The sequence below is a fragment of the Cucumis sativus genome, chromosome 2 (assembly GCF_000004075.3).
Source record: "Cucumis sativus cultivar 9930 chromosome 2, Cucumber_9930_V3, whole genome shotgun sequence".
NCBI lineage: Eukaryota > Viridiplantae > Streptophyta > Magnoliopsida > Cucurbitales > Cucurbitaceae > Cucumis > Cucumis sativus.
Genome location: NC_026656.2, coordinates 21,373,501 through 21,396,292, shown reverse-complemented (window position 1 = coordinate 21,396,292; position 22,792 = coordinate 21,373,501). Strand labels below are relative to the sequence as shown.

Sequence of the window (22,792 nt, the reverse complement as noted above, 5' to 3'; positions counted from 1 at the left end):
AGTTCATTGGCATGGCTGCTGTCTTACCCCATTATATATATTCATTATGTATCTTATCATAAAGTCATCATTCATATACAATCTCACATGTATTTTTATATAAAATTGAATGATAAATGTCACATTTCAAATAATGATAAGATGGGAGTAGAGTGGAACTGTTTAATGCTTTGTTAATAGTTCTCAACTCTATTCTTTACCTGCCCTAATTAATTGGTCAATGTTTGGATTTTACATGCTTTCCATTATCTATGCACTTAATGCATGTTAATTATTAAAGTAATTTTTTTAGAAAATTAAAGTAGACAGTTAATTTATTTTTCTATTGTGTTTATTGTTTCACACTTAGTTCAAATATGTGTATATCATCTATCTCTTGATTTTGAGTTTAAGGTCTACAAATTTTGAGGCACGAAAGAAAAAGGAGTTTTAAATTATTACAATTCATTAGCTCAAGTTTTTTTAATTGACTGGTGTTATTGTTTGGCATATAACTTATATTATGCAAACTCTTTATTTTTATAACGTTTGTTTTCAGGTTGCATAATAAACAAACTTTCGAAGGTGTTTGCTCACCAATTTGAATTAGGGTTGAGTTGGTATCCCCACTTTCATTTTTGTTGGTTTCTAATAAGTCGATCCATTAGTCACTATCGAACACTAACCATGGTAACAATCATCATCAATAATTAGTATTGCCTTATTTCAATAAATAACAATATTGCAACCATCTCCATCGATCAATTTCAACGACTAGCTTTAGTCACTAACTAATAGTTCATACATCCAACAACTGTAACAACTGTGCATCCTATGATTATAACTTAATTTCCACATTTTAGAAGGATATGAACATTTTGAATTAATACCTATCAAACTAAACAAATTTGTGTATAAAAATATTGAAAATGACTTATTTGAAAAATATTATTAGCATACATATTTGGTTATATTTGATAAAATGAGCTCTCTAATATATTCAATTTTATTTAATAGAAATACTTAAAAAATTGATTAGGGACTTATTAAATACAAAATTTAAAATATAATTTATATATATATATATATATATATATAAAAAAAGAGCGAGGTAAATAGAAGACTTGATATAGGCAATAATTTAAGATAGTGAGAAGAGAATACATATAGCATGTGTTGGAAAGGAGAAGATAGAGGGGGGAAAAGGTGAAATATTGGTGGGTAAGGCATCAAAATCAGAAGGGGGAAAAGTTAAATTATTAATTGGCACAAGATGCCAAATCTGGTAAAGAAAACAAAAGCAATTTCTTCATAAAATAGCATTAAGAGGTGTGCCTCAAAAACACAAAAAGGGTGGCTTTGTTACATTACATTAATAATATATCCAATAATACACATCCCATCTCCGACAATGTCAGCTGCCTTAGGACCGTACCCAAACCACAATCATTTTCATCTTTCTCTATATCATCTCTCCATTCATCTTGGAGTATCACTCATAACAGTCCCACAATTTTCCCTTTAAAAAGACCAAGAAAGATTTAGAGTGTAAATCTTTTTCATATATACCTAGAGTGTAAATCCTTTAAAATTTCATATGCGAGTCGGGAGTCGTAGTCTCATATAATGGTGTGTGGCAGTGGCTTTAGAACAAACCACAGCCTTTATTGTTTATTATATGTATATTGAAAAGGTGGATGAAGTATTTTTTTTAAGCCAATGGTAGAAAATTTAACATATAATGAATCTTAAGATACAGCTCAACAGATTTGTTGAATTTTTGTATTATCATTGTTGCTGAACCAAAAAGAAACAATAGGTTAAGAAATAAATTGAATAGGCTATTTTGAAGGTTAGGTGAGAAAGTGTAGACAAGTTTTTAGCTAAAACAAAGGACATATGTAAAATGAAAATAAAAAGGGAAAAGGGGATGCAAAGAGTATCTAAGGAAAAATAAAAATTGTCTAAAAATGTAACATTGGATGAGAAATAAGAATTAATATAGCAGCCAATCCGTGACGAAAAAGGCATTGTAGTCGACTAATCATATCAACAAAGGGTACAAAATATAGCAAATTATATATATAAAAAAAAATCAAATTTAAAAGAGACAAAAAGAAAACATCTAAGTAAACTATAATCCAATTAAACTTCTAAAAATATTAAAATGGTACGAAATAATCATAAAATTTAGACTTAAAATTTCAAATCTTCCCATTAGGATTATGATTACAAATTCCACAATTCCACTAGTCTTTAGAGATGACCTGTTTTTTAAGGAAAAAAAATTGCCCTACTTTTAAAAAAAATGAATGCACTGCCTACCCCCACATCCTTTACTGAAAGCCCATAATTACATTTTTCACTTTATTCAAAAGAGAGAGAAAAAGTTTAATAATTGTCACACCTCTCCAACATACTAAACTTTATTCCATTTCAATATTAAAATAAAGTGAGAGTGGTAGAAGTGGTCTACTCGATGGGAAAATAACTGAAGTTTTAGTAATAATGAATAAACAGCTCTTTTTTTTGTATTCAATTCAATTGTTAAAAATAAGAGAAAAAATGCTACATTTTTATGGTGGTTTAGATTCATGGCAATTTTGTATGAATGAGTGTTTAAATTACTAATCCTATGAGTATATTCAATGTGATCAATTGAATGTAGAGCTACTTGACATAACAACCAAATTCAATTGGAACAATTTTGTGGTTTAGTCCATCTTATTATTTATGTTCACTTCATCAAGAGAGATATCCTCTAAATCTGGTTCAAAATGACTAATTGATTAAAATAAAATTAAAGAAAAGGCAAACTTATACATGAATTTTGTAATGTATGGTTTTCACTACATTCATGCAATAACACATCTAATAGTTAATTGAATCTTCACTCCAACGTTTAAACTTAAAATAATGGAACAAAAAAAACCCATTGAAACCATTAAATATCTAATAAATGGAATAAATAAGATGAAAAAAGGGAGAAAGGTAGAGAATTGAAGAAACCGTGCACTTCAGGAAGTTACCTGTTATGTCATTACGTCAAAACGAACTTAGCTTAAATGTAACTAATTGATTTATCGTTTTACAAATGAAAGATTTGAATCTTCAACTTTCAATTGTAATACTAAAAGAAACTTACCTACTACTTTGACAAAGTTGTGTTAGGTTGAATTTTGAAATAAACATTCAAGGCCGTGTTCAAATCTATACACATCAAGGTAGGTTTGACTTGATTTTCCAAAGCTTACTAGACTTAGATGTCAACAAATGTTTGTTTATACGTTGTTTTGTCCATTGCTACTTTTTCACGTTACACGTATGAATGATATTTTAAGAAGGTTTAAATTCTATTTTGATCTTTAAACTTTGTATCTTTGGTTATATTTTAGTTCCTAAACTTTTTAACCCACATGTTTTAGTCCCTAAACTTTTAAGAACTTTTTGGGTCTTTAACGTTAGAATTACATTAAGTCTTTAACGAAATAATAACATAATCCTAATGATAAAAATCAAAATAAACTTATTTTAAAAGTTTATAAACTATAACATAAGTTTTTAAAAGTTTAAGAAAAGATAAAAAAAAATTTAGAAACCAAAAAACATTTTGAAGAACTAATTAGCTGAGTAATATCAAAGTAATTTAAAGAAACGGCAAGGAATCGTGGAACTAAATTCCACCTCATTTTTTAAGTACTTTGTGAAACTAAATCAACGAGAGCAATAAATGGATGTAAATTGTATTATTATATCAAAGGACACTTTTAGAAAACTAATGAGTTAATGAGTTTTGATCCTTTTAATGGGTAGCCTTTAGCTGTCTGGTATCCCCACCTATGCTCTATGATTTCTAGTGGCTTTATAGCCTTTCTTTTCCTCTACCTTAATTAAATATGTAACTCCCATGCTTCTTCAATTTTAAATTTATCTATTAATTTCCAAGTATCATTAAAAACTATTACGATGATCATAGGTTCAGTTCGGATCTAGCAGCTAGCACAAAGAACCTCAATAAACAACAGTTCTACTAACTCACATTTAGCTTGTAATTTGTTTTTGGATTTAAATAAATAGTAAGATCAATTAATTAGAGATTTCCATTCAAAAGTTCAAATGATTAAATTAATCTATACTTCCACTAGAAAGAAAAAGTCTTTTTGTCTCACCTCCAATTTTCAATTGCACTTAGCACAACATCAGCACTAACATTTTATAATATCATTCTGTGCTCAGTTAATCTTGTGAAAGTATGGGGGAAATTGAATTCAATGGTATTAATAAAAGCAGACCCCACTAAGCATATCAAACCCAAGAGGCTTGACTATCGAACATCAACAAGAAGAATTTGATCATAGAAATAACTATCAATTTCATCTCACAACTAGTCAAAACACAAGGAATTGAAGGTCAAGGAGTTCACAAACTGTTCACAGAAGAGAAAATGAAATGGGAATTATAATCTAAAGCTATCTACAGGCCAAGAGAAGAAAAGTATACATGGGGGGTCATTGCAAAAGTAAGAGATAAGACAGAAGTGCAACTCTAAATTGAATAATAGATTACTCAATATAGTCACATAATGAATTCACTCAATTCTATATTTACAATCAATACCTCGTGCTCAAGACATGCCTTGGAAATTATTGTGCCTATGCTATAAACAGCTCAGCAAATTCCCTGCTCCAGATCTGTATACAGTTAAAGCTGAAAATGGATGAGAAAATATTAATCAGCACAAAGAACCAATTCATTCCACTGCTAATTTAATCCCCACAGCCAAATATTTATTAATTACTAGAATGAAAATTTTGAACTATTCATGATGTTTCAAAGCAAGTGAAAGTGCTATCAACCAGTAAAAGAATAGCCCTTCGGCTATCATCCATCAGGTTTGAGGTTCAAATATCTACTTATTGAAGGTTTAAAAAAAACACGTAAAAGTGACCGACACTTGTACCAATAGGCCTAGCCAGCAAAAGAAAAATATGAGATGTGCATTACATTACATTTTAAAGGGGCCACCAAGGTAGGCTGAATTGTAATGGTGGGTCGAAGGTGACCCACTAATCGGTACAAGAGCAGTGGCATCACCACGAGCTTTGTTATGCTGAGTGAAAACAGCCACAGGAATTTTCAATCTTTAGACAGTTCCACCGCCAGGGAAGATATCAGAGTAATTGCTTAGGATCTGGTTGTTCCACGAGGGTTGAATTTGGAAGCAGAGGTAGGCCCTTTCTATTTTACTTCTACACAACCAAAAAAAGGTTAAGAGACTAAAAAGACTTCTCTAATGAAAACTGACTGCTATTTAATTACTTAAAAGAATAGACTAATTTCTTCTCAATGATGAACACTTGATTTAGATCTCTCAAGGAAATCTGATATTATGTTAAAATGGTAGGCTTTTTGAAGTTGAACTTGTTGTAAGTGACTTAAAATGCTCTGATGGAACAAAATCTTGAGGCAAATTAGCCCTCTTCACAATCTTCCTCATGTTGTACTGTAGACTCTGTTGTACTAGTTGCTTCACTGCTTTTTTCTCCATGCTCATGGCTTCTTCAGATTCTTCCACACAGATTTTGTTACAATTTGAAGAAGATGAAGTCCCAATAATGGGAGCAGACACAGCAGCACCACCAAGATTGCCACCAAAACTTTCAGAAACTTGCTTCCCTTTATCATATCTCAAACACTCCAAAATTCTGGATGCCCTTTTCTGAGCCAATGCACTACCCAAAAGTGTTAATTCAAGAGAAGCAGATACAAGGCCTGCTTCTACCATTGTTTGTCTTTCGCCATAGAGCTTGTGTGCCATCACCATTAAAACATAAGACCCTTTTTCTTGACACCCAGGTGAATCTGTCCAGTTTAAAACATCTACTAATATTGGGAATGCATCTGGAACAATGCTTATTGCTCTTCTACCTTCTGGGGTTGATACCACATTGCTTAAAATTGAAAGGATTCTTTCACTTACTTCCATGTCGCCCAACATGTTAAGAAGAAATGGGATTAAATCCGTTTCTAATATAATTGGGATGTTTGATGAAGCAATGGAAAGATTGAAGAGCGCCCTTAAAGCATCCTGCCGAGCTTGATTGCTGATTTTACAGTGGGTGTTTTGAAGGGATTTGACCAAGAAGGGAATCGCACCAGACGATCCAATTACGCCCTTGTTTGAGTCTAGTGCGCTCAAACCGAGGAAGTTTGCAATTATTGCTTCTGCAACTGATGAGTTTGATGTAGCCTCTAATTTAATCAGCTTTAACATTTTGTGGATGACCCCCACTTTCACAATTGCTGCCTTGTTCCTGGAGTGGGGTAGGAGAAAATTCAATGTTAATGCAAGAATTTAGGAGGGTTTTTTTTTGGTACATAAAAGAAAATGAGACACTAATTCTGGAGGATCAATTACCGAAGAGACTGTTCATATGACTTACCATTTCGAATAGACGCGAAACAACTACAAGTTACGAAGACATTTACACAAACAGAGGAAAAACGCAGAGTTGATAGTGGAAGAAAATTAAATCAACTAAAACATGCATGCAGAAACAATATGTAATGGAGTTAAATGGAGAGAGAGTTTTGAAGGAGTTAAGAGCAGAGAACAAAGTGAAGAAGTGGAATCGTTAAGAACTTACGCATTGTTGCCGATTCCAAGGTTTAGCAGTGCGTAGAGAGCAGCGATCTGGGATTCTTCATCTTCCAAATCAAGCATCGCAACAAGAGGAGGAATGGCACCGAGAAGAGCAAGCGTCCCTCGTATTACCAAATCCTCCTTCGCCATAAGCCTCACACTGCTTGCCGCCGATTTTTGCTTCCCCAAATCCTCCGCCTGTAAATCCTTCACCGTGCGTTTCAACTCCTTCAACTCATCCTCCTTCCTCCTGGTCTCCGCCTCATTCTCCAGCTCCACTGAGTCAGCCAAGTTCAGAAGATCCACGAGCTTCTCGGATTTTCCATTGCCCAATTTCTGTTTCCTCGGTTTCTCCTCCTCCGGCTCCTTCAAATCCCTAGAAACCGATCCGTCCCCCATGGTGGGGTCTTCATCCATTATTTCATCCTTGTACCGGTGGCGATACCGAGAACTCCCACCGCAACTAACAGCGTCGTAGATTCTGCGTCGGAATGCAGCTCCAGAAAAGGAGGTACAGAATCGGAAGTGTCTAGTAGGTGCATTGGCGCCGGAGATTCCATGGAGAGCGACTGATCCGATGGTGTTGGAATGACACTTGGCCATTGCCCTGTAAACTATTGTTACAGCGCATTACATTGCAAAGCAAAATCCGTATGATGAAGTGGAAGACGGTGGCGGAATAATCCAAAAGAAGGGTTTTCGATTTCAGAAGGATCGTGTTCTTCTTCGTCCTCGTCCTCGTCCCTTGGGAATCCCGCACTCACTCAACTGAAGAAAAAAAAAAAAAACAGAGTCTAATGATTTTCTTCTCTCTTTTTCTTTTTCGCTTCTTTATATAAGACTGATACACAGAGGTTTTCTCTTTCTTTATTTTGTTATAATAATAATTATTGTTTTTTTTTAATATTAGTATTTTTGTTGTTCCAATTAAAATTTAAAACCCAAACAATAATATAAATATAATATAGTGATTTTTCTCAACGTGTCTTTTCCAATTCTCTTCGTTATATATATTCTTTTTTTTATATACAAATTAGTAAATAAAACTAATATTGTTGCCCACAACGCCGTAGACATTTTCACTTTTAATCTTATTCCCACGAGTAGCCTTTTCAAATATAGTAAATCATTTAAAAATATAATTAAATTTTATATTCTATTAATTATAGAAAGTGATATAGTTTTATGAATGTTTCACATTCATAACCATTGTCGTGTTTTATGAAATTGTGGACAACACAGTGTTACCATCTGTAGAAGCAAAACTAAAGTGGGAAATACTTAGTCTGATTATAGTTAGAACAAGTGGAGAGGACAAAGATTGATCTTGAACACCACTTCAGCATCGGAGGTGAAGCCCCGTTTCATAAGAATTGGTAAAAACAACCGTCATGGTGTCTTTTTATTCTAGAAGGGGTGAGGGGAAGGGGGTGTGTGGGGTTTGTAGAGATGATTATTAACAGCGTCTTTACCGTCTACCTCAATGAAGGAGGGAATTGGATTAGTGGATGAAGGGTCTCACAGTATTCTGTGAGGGCCACGCCACGATGTTTGGTTGTGGGGAAGTGATTGGATAGTGTGGAATAAATATTGTAGAGGTGAGGAGTAGAGAAATGGAGTAGGGATTGGGTGTCAAAAGTATTTTTTTTTCTTTTACTTTCTCTTTATTGTTTTAATTTTTAGGTACTTTATTTGATGTGGTTTGTTATTACGAGATATTGAAACGTGGATGGGACACCCCCCCGAGACACATCGTTCTGACACTACGAACAAAAAATAATATGTTTTATATACAATCTCTTTAAATCTTATTTTATATTTGGTTTAAATATTATCTTTTTCTATTAAAAAAAAACAATACATTTTCATTTCTTCATTACAGGTGATTGTTTCTATAGTTGAATAACAGTAATATCAAATAAAATAATATATAGTTATAGTTTTAATTTTAACTAGATAGTAAATTATTGTTTTATCGAATAATTAAAAAGATCACTATCTTTTTCATTTTGATTCTTATTTTGGTGCACTATCATTCTATGTCATTTTTTCAACTCACATGTTTAGATGCAATTTATTCATGTATCTCAAGTTGATTGAGGTGTTTTTTTCTTCTTACAATTGTTTTCTCCTTTCTTTTTTATATCATGATTAGTTGTGAAAATATTTGTTTGTAATTTCATAGAATTTATTTTAAACAAGTGTTTTACTTATTTTATTTTATCTTTGTTATTGATACTAAACACTCCATTTTGTTTTTTTTTTATCATACTTATATATTTTTATTTTAAAAAATAAATAAATAAACGTTGGAGAGTGCAAATAAGATGAGAAAGATTTAAGTTTTGGAGAAAAATAACAAAATTAGTTTTAAATTTTGGTTTATTTAATTAAAGTGTATTAATTATATTTAGATCTTGACATTAAAAAAATGATAATAATAAATTAGCAAGATTTTATTGTCTATTTATCAAAATAATTAGTATGATGAACTTAAAAGTCTAATCATTCAAATAAAGATGATCGAAACAGAATTAACTTTTTTTTAAAAAATTCAAAAATCAAAATAGATTTTTAACCTTTATATTTGTTCTCTAAAATGTTAACTTGTTTTGTTTATTTAGTGTTTGAACCAAAACTGTTTGATTTTAAAAATAAATTATTTTCAAAACCAATTAACAAACACTTAAAATAATTTTAAAGTTTTTTTTAATTATATTGATCAAACAAACTATATAGAAACGATTATTAATTTTCAGCGAATCTTTAACTTAGTTATCTCAAGTCTGTGGGAAAAGCTTGGACCTCTAAATTATTAACTTTCACTTAAAATATGTATGTTTGAAAATATTTTTTAAATCCTTACCAAACTTAAAATTACACTAAAACAATAATTTAAACACTAAAAATCAATCCATTTTTATTTCGAATTTTCAAATACATTTTTCACGCTACTAAACTTGACTTTGAATGATTAAAAATATTTTTTAAGTAATTCCCGAAATGAATAAAAAAAAAAAAAACAACTATCTCATAATCACCTCCAAATATTTCCATTAAATTGAAGCATAATTTTAGGTTAGTGTAGTTTCTAAAATAACTCTTAAACGTAATAACTAAAATATATAAATCATCAATTTTTTAATTTAATTTTATAATTTATAGCATTAGATAATTGTTTATAATTAATTAGGATAGTATAATTAAAACATTAGGTGAAATAACCGTATTTTCAACAAATTAAGATGCTATAGTTTTTAAAAGAAAACCGGATTGCATTGAACTGATCATAAGAGATAAATTTGAGTTGGTGAAAAAAAAAGAAACAAAACTTAATTATAAAGGGAACAAACTAAAGATTAATTAAAAAGTATATATAGTTTTCAAAGAATCTAACGTTGGTATGTCACATATCTTAAAATGAGTGGATGTCAAGCTAGCTAGTATAAGTGTTTTGAAATACATCATATTTAAAATATGTTAAAATATCATCATCTTCAAATATATCAATCTAAATGCTTATTATAGTTTTTCATATTATTGTTTGTTGAAAGGTTCTATTTTACTGATGATAATTTAAAAAAGAGAATGACTTTTTTTGAAAGAACGAAAAAGAAAATACTTAGGCAAAAGCAAAAGAATCCCATGTTACCCATTACCTTTTGTTCAATTTATTTAAAGGAGGGGTAAAGTTCATCACAATAATATTCATTACTAGTGCCTCTTCAGTTCATACATGCATTTATTTATTACGAGTCTGAGTTGACCTTTCTTTGCTACTGCCAATTTTTATTCGACTAATATAATGTATGTAACATTTTTTTTTTCTTTATTATTCCAATATGAGTATTTTAATAAGTTATCTTCTATGGATTTTTTCGTTTTGTTTGAGAATCTCAACTTGCTTTAAAGGGTTTCCATGTGTTTGTGTATATATAACTAAATGATTTATTAACCAAAAATTTCAACAATAATAAAATAAGAATATTTACTTTGATTCTGGTTGATTATTTTGGCTTCTTACACATGTCTAAAAAACAAAAGTGGAACTATTTAATTGTACAGTACCATTCAATAATCAATTCAACTCGAAATATTAGATGTGAACGAGTAAACACAGTCTAAAGAAAAAATTATTATAAATTTTAAAATCTATAAATAATAAAAAAAAAATAACTTGAAAAGTATATGACTTCAATTTCAACCATCAACGTTGAGATTTTGAATCACAAAACTAACATTTGTGGATAAAAATTAAAAACTGGATCTTTTTATTTTGTAGTTTAATATTTGTGTTTACACCAGTTAAGATATGTTCATATTAAATTAAAATTACATTGATTGTGATATTATTCAAACATAAGCAACACCTAAGTTCAATTTAATAAGTAATTAAACATTCTAAACATTTTTTAGATTTACACGCTACCCAAAAATTTAATACTACAATTTATTAAAAAAACAAGGTTCAACCTCAAAATACAATTTACATTTTAAAAATATGATAAATTAATGATATTATATTTTCTAAATGGTTTTAGATGTAAATTTAATTTAAGTATTTTGAAATGGAATTACAAAAATAACAATAATAGAACAATAAATTACATTAGGTATACATACATACACATATATACATATATGTTGCACGTGAAATATATTCAATAATGTCTCGAAAAAAAAGTTGTACTTTCAATTTCTTAAAAAAAATAATTCGTACTTGAAAATAAAAATAATTCCCATGCCACCTTGTCTCCATATTAATTACAAACTTAATGCATGTCCTTGCCCTAAATTAATCCCCAAACATGAAATAATTTTTTTGTTCCTATTTTTTGAATGATACCAAAATAATAGAAGAGAGAGGATAGATTTAATTGAAGAAAATGTAAATTTATAGAAAGAAAAAAAGAGGGATTGAATAATTAAAATTCTATTGTTTGAGTTTCAATCGTTTTGGAAAAATGACCTGTAACCCAATTCCAAATCCAAAGGTTCATTTTCCCAATTTAATCAATTTCTATACTTTCCTCCAATATATCATTTTACTTATACGTAGTTAGTAACTAGTTATGCTTGTTTATCTCGTGACAACTAATTCAGTACAAAATTAATTTTTTTTATTAAACGAAAAGAGAGAGAAAAGTTTATCTCCGTTGACTAAACTGAAATGATAATTATATTTTTTGTCCTTGCCTCCAATAGAAAACAACATAAGATATATATAAATATACGTGTATTTATTTATTATATACATGCACTTACAATTTAGTCATTTTCTAATTTTTCGTATTTTAATACATTTTCTTAGATGTTTAAATATTTTAAGAATTTTCTAAACATTTGTCAAAATTGATAGTGATCAATAATAAATTTTATATTGATAGTGAAGGTTAGTCGAGATCGATATTGCATCTATGTTGAATTGAATTAAATTAAATTGACAACCAGAATTACTCAATAATTTATTTAAAGTTTTATTATAGAAATAAACAAAATGTTAATATTGAAACAAATATCGAATTCTTTTCCTATATTGGAGTAACAACTCATAATTCAAAAATTATAATATAAAATATTATTTTCAAAATCCAATTTTGTTTTGCAGACAATCTAAGAACATAATTTTAAATATAAGAATTTTAAACAAAGCATAATTAAATTTGTGTTTGAAATATAATTACTCGCTGAATATTAAGATGAATATGTATTATTGTTAATTAATTTATGAACATATTTGATATAGCTTTCTTTATAATTATTATTTTGTAATATTACAAGATATATAATATTTGTATACTTTATCTAATATAATTTAACAGAATAATTGAGTTTATAACTTAAAACAGTATACTTGTTATTATTTTTATCTTTGTTAATATATCTTTGAATTCAAAATATGAATACTCTAAAATATTAAAATAAGTATTAATTTTCAAATTTTGCACCATTTTGACTACGTAACTTATAAACGGTTATTGGAAGAAAAAAAAGAGTATAAATAGTAAAAATTAAATGTTTTACAAATTAAGATGGGTAAAAAGTATAAAATAAACGTAAGCCATTATCCGAATAGAATGATTGGGCTTGGGCCGAGTTTTCTTCATCATAGAAGGGTTTGTTTCGAGGAGAACGGCCCAATAAAATACAATATTTCACCGCCCAATTCATTTTGCTTAAATTTTATTTTTGGATAATTATCTTACATAACAACGTTTTATTTAAAAAAAATTACTAATATAGCAAAAAGATAATAATAATAATAATAAATTTTTATATCTTTTGACTGAAGACAGCATGATACATATTTTTTTACATATTACAAATATGACAAATAATTATAGCTATTAAATTTACTACTTTTGCATTTTAAAAAATATTGTGACCATTGACCTTATTATGAAACACATATATATTTTGTTATTTTTGTAAATGTCTTAAATTTAAATCATCAATAAATTTGGTTGTATATTAATTATTAAAAGAGGGTTAAAAAACAACATTTGTGAGTAAGGATTTAAAACTCAACAAAACTTGATAAATAAAAATATGTCTAACTTATGGCAAAGAGTGAGAGAAATAGATCTCAACTAGCCTACCTCACCAGTTGCTCTATTCCATAATTGACCCAATGCATAAATAAATTGATTCCAACTGAGACGACCTTCAACTTCCAAACTTTTATAATCAGATTGCACCTAAAATAAGTATGTTGATGTTGACAAATCACATGACAACAAAATTGTTAAAACTATTTCACACAAAATGAATCATTTTTATATGAATGTTTATCCTTACTATTCTCAATTTCTTTCATTAATAAAGATGATAAAAGATTACCGTATAATCGTGCAAGATGATGCTCATTCTCGTGACCAAATACGGACCACATATTGTTATTATTATTATTATCACATAATATATATGAATATGGTTTGATGACTTCAACAGTACCAAAATATATATAAAATAGTGTGTGTAGGGCTTAATTAATTAAGGGTATGTGAAGTTAGTTGATTGGGAGTGCGTTGTTGAATGATGCATGGGAGAAAGAAAAACAATGTTGAATTAGAATGAGATGTGGCACAATTGACCCACCAAATTAAATACCATATGATTTGAATTGAAATGAGAGAGATTATAGTTAATAAATTTTAGGATGGGTATATGAGGTGTCAACTTCGTGGAAAATGAAAAACAAAGAATAAAATGGTATGAGGTGTCAATTTAGAAGGAGAAAAGGAAAGAGGAAAAAGAAGAAAAGTCTTCACATGTGTTATGCTGTGCCTTTCGTTTTTTTGGCCAATTAACATCAACACTACACACCATTCAAATATAACGTGAATGCGACTCATCTATAATTTTAAATTACATTTTCTTTTTCACTCTAAAATTACAACAACTCTAATTTTAATTTATTTATTTTGATTTCAAAAACAGTAATTGGAACCGAGTTGAGGTAAACAATGGACACAAATTATTATAACGAGATGTCAAACACATTCTACAAGAATTATAATTTTTAGTTTTATCGAACAAAAATACGAGGGTTTTTTTTTCTTTTTTATAAATATCATACCCAAAATACCTCTTTAAGACTCATTATTTTGTGCCTTTCCAAATTTGGGTGTTGCATTTTTTGTTATCGACATCTAGATTTGAGTACTAAAAACCTAGGTAAGATATACAGTGACATGCATTCTATTTTATTATCTACATTTTAATTTTCATATCGTGAGATACTATAGTGTTGTGTCGATTGTATTATATTTCTCTAAAAAATCACATCAAAATTATTTTAAATTAATTAACTTACAAATAGAAGTGTAAAAAGTCAACATTTAAAAAACTCGAGATAAAAATACTAAAATTTAGAATCTCTCATTTGACAATTATATATATTTATTATTATCAATATAAAATTTGTTAATTTTCAACTCTGTATATAAATATTATACTCAATATATACTTTTAGACATTACACAAAACTTGCAAACATGTCATGTTTGAATACATACGGCAAATCAAACAAACATTAAACTTATAATTTTGAAGTTTAGAGAAAATAAAAATAGTAAACTAAAAACCATAACACATTTTCTTATTACCAAATTTAGAAACCAGAGCAGATAATCTTAAACAAGTTGGAGTTTTCAATAAGTATCGATTATGTTGTAGTAATCTTTATCCTCGACCAGTAATATACGTTATTGAGTTGAATAACAATTAGAAACTCTAAGTTTGTCCTCAAACGCATATGTCTGGTTATGTGCCATGATGACCCTATGAAGAAAGTTTATAGCACTAAAGGTTGAGTATTTCTAAGGTATATATACCTTATATATATTTTTTATTGGTACAATTGATCGACTTGGTTGGTAGAATAAAATATTGAAGTACTTAAAATTTTCTTTCAGGATACACTTTTCCACATCTCTCATCTTAGTACCTGAAGTACCAGTGGACTTTGAAGCTTTCATATTCCTCACCGTAAAAACCCAATAAAAAAATTTTAAAATAAAGAGTAAAATGAACAAACGATTAAATTTAGATATAACATGTATACTTATTATTTGAAAATGAAAGTATAAATTCAACATATATGTTATCATAAACACCCTTACGGTTGTTTTACTTAAAAAAAAAATTGAGTATTGACGATTGAATTTGAACATATATTTTAATTTTAATTTGAACATGGATAACGATGAACGTAAAAAGATGTGAAATTAGAAGCCAATGTAGTATTGAAGAAATGATTAGAAAAAAAAAAAAGGAAGAACAAGGGTGTGAGAGAATAAAATAACACACGTGAAAGGATGTTGAAAGAATAGGCAGTAGAAGAAAAAGGGATTGTTCAACTTTGAATGATTCAAACATAATTTGTAAACACAAAACATGGAAAAGGAAAAATGCTATACACATTTTCATTGAAATAAACCATCAGGAAATGGAAAAAGAAAATGAAAGACAAACAAATAAGATATTATGTATTATAGTACTGAGCAAAACAAAAAGTACTAAAAGCACTATTTTCGTTAGTATTTTGTAAAGATTTACATTAATATTCTTAACAAAGTCAAGAACTATTACGGAAGGATATTTTCTAAAGCTACATCAAATTCAAAAATAACCAATTTTAATACAGTAAGTGGAATGATATGATAGTTTTTAGTCTTTAACAAATTTCAAACAATGAAACATCAAAATTGATATCAATAAGATAATTAATAAATTGGTAAACAAAGAATGGGAGTAGAAGGACTATTGAGGAAGAAAGAATAAAGAGAGAACTATTAAAGAGATAGATAAAAAGAAAAGATAAAATGAACGATAAGAGTTATGACGAAGTATGAACAAATACTAATGACTCGAACCCTTAAATGTAATATTTTTTATAAGAGATATTAATGAATTTGTGTAATAAACTAATGATATATAGATATTTTAGTTTTGGTTATTTTACAAAAATAAAAGATTAAGTTGAAGATATTTTTAAACATTTGAAGTATATTTTGAAAATTTAGTATTTAGTATTAGATATATTTTCATGAAAATTTAGGAGGGAAGAAAAAAAGGAAAAGAAAAAGAAAAAGAAAAAGAGTAAAATAGAAGAAAAGAAAAAAGAAAAAGGAGGGGACGCCAAAATTGAACAAAATGGGAAAGAAAAGCGACTTGGAAAGCAAGAAGGGGGGAAACGGCGTCGTATAAACCATAAGTAGTGGATGTGGATCCACATTGAAACGACGTCGGATTTGAAAGTGTAAACATCACTTTCCCCGTCGTCTACCAGGGCGTTGAGCAACGTTTTAGGGAGAGGGTGAGCATTAGGCAAACTCTCTCTCTCTCTCTCTCTCTCTCGCTCTATCAAACCCTGTTTTCTCTCTGCCGCTCCTCCTCCTCCTCCTCCTCCTCCGCCGCCGTTGACCTCCTTCTACAACTCCCTTCTTCTAGATCTGCCCTTCCCATCTTTCAATTTCACATTTTCAAGGTCAGATCTACTTACCCACTCCCTATTTCTTTTACATCACTTCATTTCTAGGGTTCCACTTAACCCCCTCCTTCTCTTTCAGATCTGTAACCACTTCTTTACTTCCCTTACTCTGGCGTTGGTTTTCCCACGCCCCCGCTTGCTTCTTTTTATATCCCCGTATCTGTTCGCCATATTTTCTTTAACTCTTCGTCGATTTCTCACTCTTATCGAGTTGACCTTGGAGGAATGTCGATTTTACCCAAAGGTGATTCGATTCAAATCCGGGAAGTCTGGAATGCTAATTTGGAAGAGGAGTTTGCGTTAATCCGTGCGATTGTTGATAAATTTAATTACATAGCTATGGATACTGAGTTCCCTGGGGTTGTACTTCGCCCTTTGGGTACTTTCAAGAATATCAATGATTTCAACTACCGGACTCTTAAGGATAATGTTGAGATGTTGAAGTTGATTCAGTTGGGTCTTACTTTCTCTGATGAGGATGGGAATCTCCCAACTTGTGGAACTGATAAGTTTTGCATTTGGCAGTTCAATTTTCGTGAGTTCAATATTGGTAGTGATATTTTTGCTAGTGATTCCATTGAGCTTCTTCGTCAGTGTGGTATTGATTTTCAGAAGAACAATGAAGAGGGTATCGATGTTAATCGTTTTGGTGAGCTTCTTATGTCTTCTGGGGTTGTGTTAAACGATGATGTGAACTGGGTCACGTTTCACAGTGGGTACGATTTTGGTTACTTACTGAAATTACTGACTTGCCGTGGCTTACCCAATGATCAGGCGGGTTTCTTTGAGTTGATCAATGTCTACTTTCCAGTGCTTTATGATATCAAGCATTTGATGAAGTTTTGCAACAGTCTCCACGGTGGGTTGAACAAGCTTGCTGAATTATTAGAAGTTGAGAGGATTGGAGTTTGTCATCAAGCAGGATCAGATAGTCTGCTTACTGCCTGTACTTTTAGGAAGTTAAGGGATACCTTTTTCAATGGGTCTATACAGAAATACGCAGGTGTTTTGTATGGCCTTGGTGTTGAAAATGGACAGCGTACTAATTGAAGAGAATTACAAAGTGTTTGTAGAAGTGTGAGACATTTAGTTACTTCTGTACAATTTGGCTAAAGCATTGATGATGATTGTAACCGTTTTCAGCTTTCCTGCTCTGTAATAGAAACCTCCGACTGTTTTTTGCAGCTTAGTGGTTTCTTGTAAATTATGTCAGCTAGTGTTTCAATAAGAATTTTATTGACGTTTTTTAGAATGAGTTTCCACTTCTTTTGTGAACTTATATGTTGTTACTAATTCCTTTAGGTTCGTTAATCATGTAAGGCCCTAAAGGTATTTGATATGATACACAATGTTGCCAATAGAACTTATTTCTTTAACAACCGGTTATGTGAATTCTCAGGTCTTTCATTTGTTTTCTTCTTTCCTAATGATGTGACTCTTTAGCTTTGTTGTCATCGATGCCATTACGGTGGACACGGACAATAGTTGGATTGGATTGGAATCTGATAAAGACCATCAGCCTGTCTCAATTCTTATAGTTAAATTGGTTTTCTGTCATATTGGACACTTTTTTGTTCTTAGTAGTTGTTTATATCTGATGGTTCTGCAAGGTCATCTGTATACTTCAATTGTTATGCGTTTGGTTGTTTTTGTAGTAAATCGCTTATTTTCTTCCATTTTCAATAATATTTGCATACTCTGTTAGTGCGTATGTTTCTGAGGTATCCCTGTAGCTAATGTTTCTTTTGCTGGTCTGATTGTAGAGATTAGAGGTGAAACTGCTCTTTACCGAGTTTTGTCTTACAACATGATCTAAATTTGGCCACATTTTATTTTCTTATTTTATTACTGCACAAAATTTTGAAAATCAGAATGGAATGGAAGGACTAAGGAGCCATGGAGATGTACGGCCTCTGTTAATCCTCATTCACGTAGGCGAAATTTCCTTTTCCTTGATTCAGTTCTGGGAGTTGGTTGATCTGCAGCTGTTACTACCAACAGGGCTGACCCATGTTATCAATGCAAAACAAGATCTAATGGTCTGCACATCGGGTGAGTATTCTATCCTCTTTAGTTTAAAATTCTCTCTTTGTAGCCACATATGATGAGATTCAATGTATTTGCCACAATTTTGAAGAGATATGCACCTTACTGAAGTAAAGTTGCATACTAGTTTCAGCTGTCAAATCTCAATCATATTAAACTTTCGACTTTTAACCGATTGCCCTGCTCGTTTGATCTGGTAGCAATGGAACCACTAGAAATTTCTGCCACAGTGATCTTAGAACTCTTAGATCTGATCATATATACTTATAAACACTTCCACACTTGTTCTGTCTTTTGGTTTTTGTAGACATGACCAAGCTGGTAATCAAGGAGGAAGAGGGTTGAGAATTTGGAATTGGAGAAGGTATTTGACATCTGCCAAACTTGAAGATCCATTGTTTAATCTCATATTACCTACCATCATGAGCTGGAATGGAGTTTTTCACCCCCCAAGAGATAAGGATTTAGATCTGATCTAGTATGATTTTGGTTATTGTTGTTGGATCCACATTTTATGTCATATTATTATATGACATTGGGTGACTTCCTATTCTGAAAAATAATTGTACCTAATCTTTTGTTTGAGAGAGAAAGAGAAATGGGTTGCACATGCATATGATTATGATCATATGTGCACATAATAGATTTAAGAAAGCCATTTGAGATGGGAGTCTTTTTTTTTTTTTACCTCTAATGCTTTCACGGCTGAAATCAGCAAATTATATTCACTTGTATTGTATCCAGGAATGTTCTCTTGGATTGGCATGCTCGTGCAGCTCAATAATGGTTCATTTAGTGGTCTATTTAAGGGAAGGAATAGTAGCGATTGAGATATGTTAGCTTTGATCTAGAAATAATTTTGTTTGATTTCTTATCTTCTCTATCTTTCTATACTTCTTTCTACTTCTTTGAGAAGAATACTTTATTATATATGAATCTGAATTGATAAATTATAGATTAGAAATATTTATATATATTTGGTTTGTTATTTTATTGGAAGGGTAATGATTGATTGGAAGTGATTGTGTCTAAATCATGGGTCCCAAATTGGGTAAATCACTTGCTATCAGAAAAGATGTGGGATGCATGTAGGTACCATTCAGGATTTCTTTTTAAAAAAGAAATTTCATGTATTGTTTTCAAAGGTATGAGACAAATAAAGTACTTTTTAGAGGGCGACTTTTGATAATTTCCTCCTCTCTCTCGGTTTTTTTAATTATTAAAATTGAGATAATTAAAAGACTTTTGGTTGGAGACTACTTTTGATAATTTCTACAGAAATTTGTGTCTAATTCTATAGGGTAAAGTAGAGAAGTGGTATACCGAGACCAGCTTTGTTATTTGATTTTAAGTGCTTCATGTTACCTGTTTAGCATTTATTTGTAAAAAAGCACTACTACCGTCTATATACCAATCACATGCTGTTTAATTTTCTTTTTTCAAAGTTCAATTATTGTTTAAACTTTTTTAATACTTTTAAACAAACTTTGGTTTTAATTTATTATTTCAAATACATTTTTTTTAAGAGTATTGTCGAAAAATTAAAATGTTCAATATATATTATTATGCTAAAACCGAAAGTATTTACAGCTTGTATATATATAAAATAAAGAAAAGTCTATGACATGCAATCATATATATATATATTTAAATTCCATATTTGTTCTCGTGACTTATATCTTTTTCGTGGTTTATTAATTTTGGTGTCAACCTAACCTAACTCGTATGGTTGGGTTGGATCGTCACGTTTATTATTATTATTTAGTTTCTAAATTTTAATGTTTGTAAATAAAAATCATCAAGCATAAATCATATATGTTTCGCATCAATAAATTATACATTTTGATGGAAGCAGTATAGATAGTGATTGATTGATAGGAGTATATACTTTTTACTTCACCAAACAGCTGAAAGGATAAGAATTGATTTTTGAAAAAAAAAAACGAAAAGAAAAATGAAACAATTATTGTGGGAATGGAAAAAAGAATAAGAAGATAGCCCAAAGGGAAATGCGAACGACGTCGTATAAGGGAAAACGACATGGTTTGGGAGGTGTGTGTGAATCCATTCATCATCGTCATGTTGGTGATGATACCGGGATGAAGCAAAATTTAGGGCGGGTCGAAGCGGAGCTCTCATCCCCATTTGTTTGTGTGCTCCATTGCCTCTCCGTCCAACACTTCTCTGCCTTTTAAGATCTCTCTGTTTCAATTCCTTCAAGGTTAGATCCCTTCGCCTCACTCTTGGAGGGGGTTTCTCCCCCCATTTCCCCCTCGATTCTTTTTCCTTTTCCTTTTCCTTTTCTTTATCATCTAGGGTTCTATCCAATCCTCACTCTCTTTCTTTTCTGCTTCACTCTCCCCCTGATCTTCTAGATCCAGGAAGATTTCAATTCTTTCTCACGGCCCCACGTTACCTTTCAAGGGCCAAACCCCGAACCCCTTTTCTTGTTTTTCTTTTATTTTCCCCATTTCTTGTTCTTGGGGGTTTTTTCTCTCTTTTGCCATTTTGTTGGTTTTGTTGACGTTCGAGGTATGTCGATTTTGCCGAAAGGTGAATCGATTAATATCCGTGAGGTGTGGAACGATAATTTGGAGGAAGAATTTGCTCTTATACGTGATATTGTCGACCAGTTTAACTACATAGCGATGGACACCGAGTTCCCTGGCGTGGTTGTTCGTCCTGTGGGTTCTTTTAAGAATATTAATGAGTATAACTACCGAACCCTCAGAGAGAATGTTGATACCTTGAAGTTGATTCAATTGGGTCTTACGTTTTCTGATGAGAATGGGAATCTCCCAACTTGTGGAACAGATAAGTTTTGTATTTGGCAGTTCAATTTCCGCGAGTTCAATATTTGTGATGATATTTATGCAAGTGATTCAATTGAGCTTTTGCGCGAGTGTGGTATTGATTTTCAGAAGACCCATGAGGAGGGAATTGATGTCAATCGCTTTGGTGAGCTTCTCATGTCATCTGGGATTGTGTTAAACGACAATATTTTTTGGGTGACGTTCCACAGCGGGTATGATTTTGGGTACTTGTTGAAATTGTTGACTTGCCGAAACTTACCAGAGACCCAGGCCGAATTTTTTGATTTGATCCATATGTACTTTCCGATGGTCTATGATATCAAGCATTTGATGAGGTTTTGCAACAGTTTCCATGGTGGGTTGAACAAGCTTGCAGAGTTATTAGAAGTGGAGAGGATTGGAGTGTGCCATCAAGCAGGATCAGATAGCCTCCTTACTGCCTGTACTTTCAGGAAGTTGAGGGATACTTTTTTCAATGGTTCTACACAGAAATATGCAGGTGTTTTATACGGTCTTGGTGTTGAAACTGGACAGACTACCAATTGAAGACACTTCAAGTGTTTGTAGCATTGTGAAACTTGGTTAAAGCATTGATGGTTGTATCTGTTTTTCTTTTTCGCTTGTAAATTATGGCAGTTGGCAGTTAGTATTTCAATAAAACCTTAATGGCACTCTTTCAGTTAGTTAACTTGTTTTGTTAGATGCAATGCTATATTTTACGTGCCTTTCCATTCAAATCTGTTATACGTCAAAGATAGATGGATGAATACAATAGTGGTGGCAATATAGAACATATTTCTTGAGATACTGTGTGCCTTATTATTTGATTTCTGAAATTAAATTTTCTTCAATTGGCCTGTTGATACGACCATTCATTCTTCTTCCCCTTGATGCCGCCATATCTATACCATCTACTGACGATTGTTTGACAAGACTGATACAACAATTAAGCTTTTCTCCCTTTTTTTTCTTCTTCTCAGAATCCTAGTTGAAACCTCATAATTGAGGAGAGCGCTCTTTATATTTGATTATTGTATGTATGGTAGGCTTGTGGTAAAGTGCTTATTTCGTTCTCTAGCTTTGTATCTCAGATTTTCAAGTTTTGTGGAGAATTAGATTAGACCCTGTGGAACTCCCGAACTTTGTTCATACGCCTGTTTTGGAGGCTTTCCTGTAGCAGTATATTTGCAGCTGCTGGTATTTGAGAAGAGTTTAGATGTAACTGGTTCTATTTAACCACATTGGCTAACACTGGTTATATCATCTTTTTTTATCTGATTTGCTAATGAAACTACTCGAGACATTCTTGGTTCGTAA

General features: G+C 31.0%; 3 protein-coding genes across 4 annotated transcripts; 2 read left to right on the top strand and 1 right to left on the bottom strand.

The window, feature by feature from the left end:
• Nucleotides 1-4,326: 4,326 nt before the first annotated feature.
• On the bottom strand, nucleotides 4,327-7,433 carry LOC101205254 (U-box domain-containing protein 12). Of its 2 annotated transcripts, none has more exons than XM_011651544.2 (3): nucleotides 6,627-7,433; nucleotides 4,989-6,293; nucleotides 4,327-4,686 (listed from the first exon to the last, which is right to left on the bottom strand). In XM_011651544.2, the coding sequence occupies exons 1-2, from the start codon at nucleotides 7,223-7,225 to the stop codon at nucleotides 5,372-5,374; spliced, it is 1,521 nt and encodes a 506-aa protein (XP_011649846.1). In that variant the 5' UTR covers nucleotides 7,226-7,433; the 3' UTR covers nucleotides 4,327-4,686; nucleotides 4,989-5,371. The 2 variants fall into 2 exon arrangements, with proteins under 2 accessions (XP_011649846.1, XP_011649847.1); XM_011651545.2 differs by having other exon boundaries at nucleotides 4,327-4,670.
• An 8,976-nt stretch (nucleotides 7,434-16,409) lies between these two features.
• LOC101211817 (probable CCR4-associated factor 1 homolog 7) lies at nucleotides 16,410-17,992 on the top strand. Its single transcript, XM_004138656.3, has one exon. It carries the CDS (start codon nucleotides 16,842-16,844, stop codon nucleotides 17,664-17,666), a length of 825 nt encoding a protein of 274 aa, XP_004138704.1. The 5' UTR covers nucleotides 16,410-16,841; the 3' UTR covers nucleotides 17,667-17,992.
• Nucleotides 17,993-20,691: 2,699 nt separating this feature from the next.
• On the top strand, nucleotides 20,692-22,278 carry LOC101212217 (probable CCR4-associated factor 1 homolog 7). The gene has a single exon (XM_004138658.3). The coding sequence runs from the start codon at nucleotides 21,197-21,199 to the stop codon at nucleotides 22,019-22,021; it is 825 nt and encodes a 274-aa protein (XP_004138706.1). The 5' UTR covers nucleotides 20,692-21,196; the 3' UTR covers nucleotides 22,022-22,278.
• Nucleotides 22,279-22,792: the final 514 nt, after the last annotated feature.